This window comes from Cibotium barometz, chromosome 1, assembly GCF_041138505.1.
Source record: "Cibotium barometz isolate CiBa-2024 chromosome 1, ASM4113850v1, whole genome shotgun sequence".
Taxonomy (NCBI): domain Eukaryota; kingdom Viridiplantae; phylum Streptophyta; class Polypodiopsida; order Cyatheales; family Cibotiaceae; genus Cibotium; species Cibotium barometz.
The window spans coordinates 24622630-24628629 of NC_141046.1; the positions used below are offsets into that span (position 1 = coordinate 24622630).

Here is a 6000-nt window from a genome sequence, read left to right on the forward strand (position 1 = left end):
ATTTCCCCTATTTTCTCGATCATTCGGTCAGCCCCCTCATAAGCCTTGCCAATGCATGGCTCCCGTCCATCTGCAATCCGCATCAAGCGCATGATCAGCTTCATCATAGCATTGATAGTATTGACTTCATCCCAAAATGTGAAGTCTTGTATGGTTCTTGCAACCTCTATGCCGGCTCTTGAGCGAGAAAGTGCCCATCCCATCCACTCATTGCATACAACCAACTGCTTTAAAGGCAATTGCACTTTGGATAACCTCTTCATCATGAGAAAGTTATAACCAAAGCGTGTCTCTGAGTACTTCAAGAGATCCTTTTTGGTCGATCTCTTGCGGAATTCATTCAAAATAAACTGATGGTTTTGAATGAAGCTTATTATCTCCTTACCTTTTTGAATGTGTGGATCAACCCATGGCAAGCTGCCAACATCCTTCAATAAGTTGCTCAAACAATGAGCAAAGCATGGACTAAATGTGATATGCGGATGCTTGTCTTCAAGCTTAAGACCAGCTGCTCTATTTGTTGCCTCACCATCAGCTAAGAACTAAATAACATTCTCTGGTCCAACTTTCTCAATACCTTCGGCCCACTCTTCCACAAGCTGATCTGCAGTTTTTCCAGTCCCAGAAGCATCATGTGAGGAAATGAATTGCAGTCTTCCTCCAGAATAAGCAACCATGCCATGAATGGACCTTTTTCAAGTGTCACTCCAACCATCTGCAATAAGTGACACACCATTCTTTGCCCAACTTTCATGCACAGACTCTAAAGCACATTCAATTGTAGCTTTCTCCTTTTGCAACAAGGTGGTGCGTAGTGTCTCATATGAAGGAGGCTTGTATGTTGGGCCATACCGTGCAATCTCCTGGACCATTTCAATGAAATATGGAGACCTGGCAACATTGAATGCTACATGATCATGATAAAAGAACCTTTCAACAGCTGCATCTACCCTCTCTTTCTTGCGGGGATCCCAAGCTGCTCCCAAGGTTTGCTGCTTGCCGGAACTTGCACCCATAGACTGCGAATCTTGGGAAAATGCAAAGCTCCCAAGTCCTCCATACTGTTGTCCATCTCCCAAGTGTACATCTTCCCCTTGTCTACTGAAGTAAGATGCATCAATTGCCGGTTTCTTTCGTGCACATGCTTTCTCCTCTTCACTTGGGTACTTTGCCAAAAGCTCTCTACGCATTTCAGGTGTTGGCCCTGGGCATTTGTTCACTTGTGCTTTTTCATTGTTCACATGGCATAGATGTGCTCTCACACGGTTTGCTCCTCCTGACTTCTCTTTGTTACATTGCTTGCATTTCCATCGTGTTGCACCTCCCTTAGATGAACACCTTTCTAGCCTTTCAACCTCGTCCCACCAAGTAGCATTCGAAGCCGATCGCTTTGAACCCGAGTAAGCCATGATGTCTGCAAATTCGGGCAAAAAGTTGAATAGGCTTTCAAAGTTAACCATTACAGAGAAATGTGTCCTTTTTTTTTCTTCTGTTTAATGGGGAGAGACTGTGCAGTGTGCAGTCCAGATTGTGATTCACCATAGGTAATTTTTAAAACACCAAAAGTTCAAAGTTCAAACAAAAAAGAGAGAGAGAAGAAAGAGAAAAGCTTCTTGCTGCCTTGCCTTTTAGATGAATGTAGTCACTGTGTGTACAATGTACAGTGTACACTGCAAGTCTGCACAGTGCAAGGGCTGGGGGCCTGGCTGCCAGTGGCTGGGGCGACTGTACTATGTAGTACAGAATGTCAGAACAACTGCCGTACGGGCAGGACAGTACGGGCAGTGGACTCGTGGAGTCGTGGACAGCAATGGTGACTACACTGGTACAGGCGTGAACTCCGAAAAGCGACGGGCGAAAGGCGTACGGGACCCGGTGCGAATTTCCGAAAAGCGCCTGGCGCAAGGCTTACGGGCTTCTATTTTTTTTAAAAAAAAATCCACGTCATCAGCATGTTCCCACGTGGGGGAACGGCAGGCTCGCGTTCCCTCGCCCGTTCCATCTCCCGTTCCACCACCGTTCCCTGCCGTTCCACCTCTTTTCGACCACCTCAACGTTCGAGCATTCGTTTCCCACGTTCCACTAGTTCAGGCGATGGGGGAACGTGTTCCACCGTTCCCAATGGGGGGAAACGGATGGGGGGAAACGGGGTTCCCCTGCTACTATGTATGGGAGCAATAATGTCAACAGCTCCTCACATAACCATGATGGCTCACATCACCAGGACCCACCTCAGGTTGTTAAGCTTTCGCTTGGCAATAGGTCTGTACCACATCTGGACTTCCCATGGGTTTCCCCATTGAGGGGTTTGGCTGCCTCACCTGCCAGTCAGAGCTCCTTGAGTATCCTTGGTCTTGAGACTAGACCAATACCATGTCAACACCTTCAAGCACACACCTCCTCACACAATCATGATGTCTCACATCAGCAGGATCCACCTCAGGGTATTAGGTTTGATCTGGGTGCTAGGCCAGTACCAGGTCTTGAATTCTCATTGGTTTCTCCAATGGAAGAAGTATCAATAATATACTCTCTTCTCGCTTATGGGTTTAGATAAACGAGGTAGTCTCTTTACGCACTCTCGTTAACCAATGCTCGATTTAATCTGCTAACTAGCATTAGTCTACCCTCATCATTTATGCCAAACCAATCATGTCCTTTTAAGGGATATAACATGAACAATTTTAAAAATAGAGTTTTCTTCTTTTTGGCTAGTTTTTTTGTTTTGTTTTTGTTTTTGTTTTTTTGGGGGATGTTTCTATGAATGTTGTTGCCTCTTATTCTGTTGGCTTTTAAAAGAGCTGTTTTGAATTTCAGAATTTGCGCCGCAGCTCCACACAAACAAAAGGTTGTGAGCATTGACTTCTTACCTGGCATTGATTCAAGCAAGGTCTCTCTCTCTCTCTCTCTCTCTCTCTCTCTCTCTCTAGCAGGTACCTCTTCCAATGTACGTGGAATAGGTTCATTGAGTTTGACTCTCATCCTCTACTAGCATATCATTCCTATCTGTGTATAGTATTTATACTCTTAAAACATAAGAGGCTAATTTGATAATCCATCGTGGTTAGGGCTAGAGTCACCTGATGCTTGTGATTTTTGTATTTCCTCATTTTTTAGCTGTAGAGTTCTCTTACCTGGTAGTACTGGGTGGCTGGTTTGTGACCTCTCTTGCAGATAGTGTCAGCATCACTAGCAGGAGATCTGAAGTTCCACGATTTGAGAAAAACTGCAGCACCCTACTTGGAGGTGGATGCACATAAAAACTCACTGTCAGCTATGGCTGTACACAGGCATGCACCTTTCATTGCAAGTGGTTCCGCCAAGCAATTCATTAAGGTTTTCAATCTGCAGGGTGAGCAGCTAAGTGTCATTCGGTATCATAATAGCTTCCTTGGGCAACGGATAGGGCCTGTCAGTGCACTCTCTTTCCATCCATATAAAGTATATCTAGCTGCAGGGGCTACTGACTCAAATGTGTCCATTTATTCTGGAGACAGTGGCCTTCCATGACATGGAAGGATGCCTCAGGTGTATGCTTGCCAGTGGCAAATTTGTCTTAGCAATATAGAGAACGGCACATAGTTTTTACTGAAACTACTCTGGAGAATGCCTGGTGGATGGAGGCAATGTGGTGGGAGGGAGGATGTGGAAGGAATTTGTAATTATATTCTTTGGCTTGGACTGAGCCATTTTGTCAGATAAAAGCATTTGGTAAGCTAATGGGAATCCTGATTGACAGAGGCGTACACAGCAAATCCAACTTTGTAAATAGTTTGCTTGCATCCTGCTGATGTGCAGATGCTGCTGTGGACAAGGCTCCCGAGGAGTTTTTCTCTGGATGTCTGCTGCTTGACTGGGTGCAGACGCAAGTGTAGCAGTCTGAAGGGTAGGTCAGCTCTGTCAAAGCTTAGCAAATGGGGGTGGGGGGTGACTAGAAGGGGCTACAGGTTTCTCGTCTTGTACAGACGTTACTTTAAAATTTCTTTCAGAAAGCATCCAGCTTTGGCTGATGAAGTTGTTTGGTATTTTATATAGTCAACAAGGTCTATGAGGCGTGGTGAAACATACGGTGGCAAGCATACTGGATGGGAAGAGGGCTTGGAATTATTTGTCTACTATAAGTTGCCTGCTCATTATTTGAGCTACTCTTTTGTTACGCCAGTTTTCCGCAAGAGCTGAGAGAGGGTCCAAATGAAGGTTTCTTTGCCACTTTTGCCACATTGCCCTCATAGGTCCCATCCAGCCCAATCAGGGGCACTCACAATGTATATATGCACATGGCAGTTGGTGTCGTATTGTTTCTTAATTTTTAATATTTACTTCATAATGTGGTTGCTGCCATCATAAACTCTTCTGGCACTTGGGCTTGATTATAGGTGACTAGTGGTTCATCCTCGTTGCCAATCATATGATTGTATATAATGCCCAGAATAAAACAATGCGGAACAGTTTCTTGTGTGCAGAGAACTGGAACGCATTGAGGCTTTCTTTTGTGTTGTTTCTATAGTTGCGCCCTTCCCTAGTTGTCTACCCTGAAATTCCAGCTCTTACTAAAAGTAGAATTCCATTCATTGTACCATAATTACAAAGATATGAAGGCTGTAGACTATAATCTAACCTTAACGAAAAAGTGTCGTGCATTGCAAGATCTTTATTTGGTGTTATTATATTGAGTGAGATAGCTAGACTTCTTTGCACCTTTATCTCTGCAGTGCACAGGTGCAGATAGATATTTTGTATTACGGACTATGTAAGCCTTAGAAGCTTTTGGGAATGTCCCCTTTTGCACCTGCATCAATGTCTCACAACTTTACTGAGTAGCTGTCGCAATGACATTGTTGGTACAAGTTGAAGGGATTGTTCTTTTGGGAGAGTAGAAAATGTAGAATTGAGTGGACTTATTTGTGGCATGAGTGTTTACCATGCTGTACATGTTGAAAAAGATTGTGTTCCAGTCATTTTACTTTTGTTACAAGGGTGTCCTTTCGAGATATGTTGTCACACTTGTGTTACTGCTGCACATCTTTCAATACTTCTATTCTAATGATATTGTAGGTTGCAAGGGTGCTACCGTAGCTTAAGGTGGTAGGTTTCTACTCTATTCCTTGTGAATCGTGAGAGTTGTAGTAGTGTCTAAATGTGCTATATACCTGGGTCAGATAAAAAAAAATGGTATGTATGTTTGCGTTGGTGCAGGTCCTTCGCAGGGCTACCCCTTCCCTAGTTTCTACTCGTCACTTGAGTGTCTTGGAATATGACCAGGAGAGGATGGTTGGTGATGGGTGGAGGGTTTTTGCTATGGCAAAGTTATTGGGTGTAGGTAGTCACATGGTTTATCAAGGGGCTCCTTGGGCTCCTTGCAATCATGGTCTATCAAGAGCATGTCTTTCAGGTATAGTTTAGATACGAAAGTCACATATTGGGTTTCCCACTTTGAGTGACATAATTAGATGCCCCGATACACATTTTCTCTTGGTCACACACAATGAGATGACAAATGCCCTTATATGCAAGTGGTACCGTGTTGATTGCACCTCATGTAAATCCCCTATGAGTGCTCTCTTGGGCCTCTCTTTGAAAGGCAAGGAACTGCATGATTTTGTAGCATGCTCAACATGTCAAGGTAAACAGCCTTGGTCTCTTGCTTGTTACGTGTCTTGGAATGTCTAATCACTCTTACGACTTCTGCGTACTGCTTGTGTGATGGCAATCTAACGGGACCCATAACAGACCCAAAGTGCATGCTACATGAAAAGCTAAATATTCTACGATAGGAACTCAATCATCTACCATCAGTACATGAAGTAATACCCCCTTCCAGGCATTTTTGTGTTGTATCTCTTGCATTGGATGAGATGATTGCAAGAAGCCCCTTGAAACTTGGATGCATTTTACAAAGTTATGCTTCTAGGCTGGTAGTAGCACGAGTCGCACACTTTTGTATGAAGCGAACAAGAACTACAAAGTAGAAATAAATAATGTTGTGAATTGTAGGTGTTT

General features: G+C 43.9%; 1 protein-coding gene across 9 annotated transcripts in view; it reads left to right on the forward strand.

Moving 5' to 3' along the window:
• The window catches only part of LOC147641769 (regulatory-associated protein of TOR 1-like), a 118069-nt gene extending 113426 nt beyond the window's left edge, over positions 1–4643 (forward strand). For 3 of the 9 annotated variants that reach the window (XM_086799253.1, XM_086799260.1, XM_086799310.1), the window contains 2 exons: positions 2818–2890; positions 3175–4643. In XM_086799253.1, coding sequence (XP_086655379.1) covers positions 2818–2890; positions 3175–3510 — 409 coding nt within the window. In that variant the 3' untranslated portion in view covers positions 3511–4643. The remainder of the gene's footprint in view (positions 1–2817; positions 2891–3174) is intronic. The other 6 variants (XM_086799279.1, XM_086799294.1, XM_086799272.1 and 3 more) reach the window with 4 other exon arrangements.
• The last annotated feature ends 1357 nt before the right edge of the window (positions 4644–6000 follow it).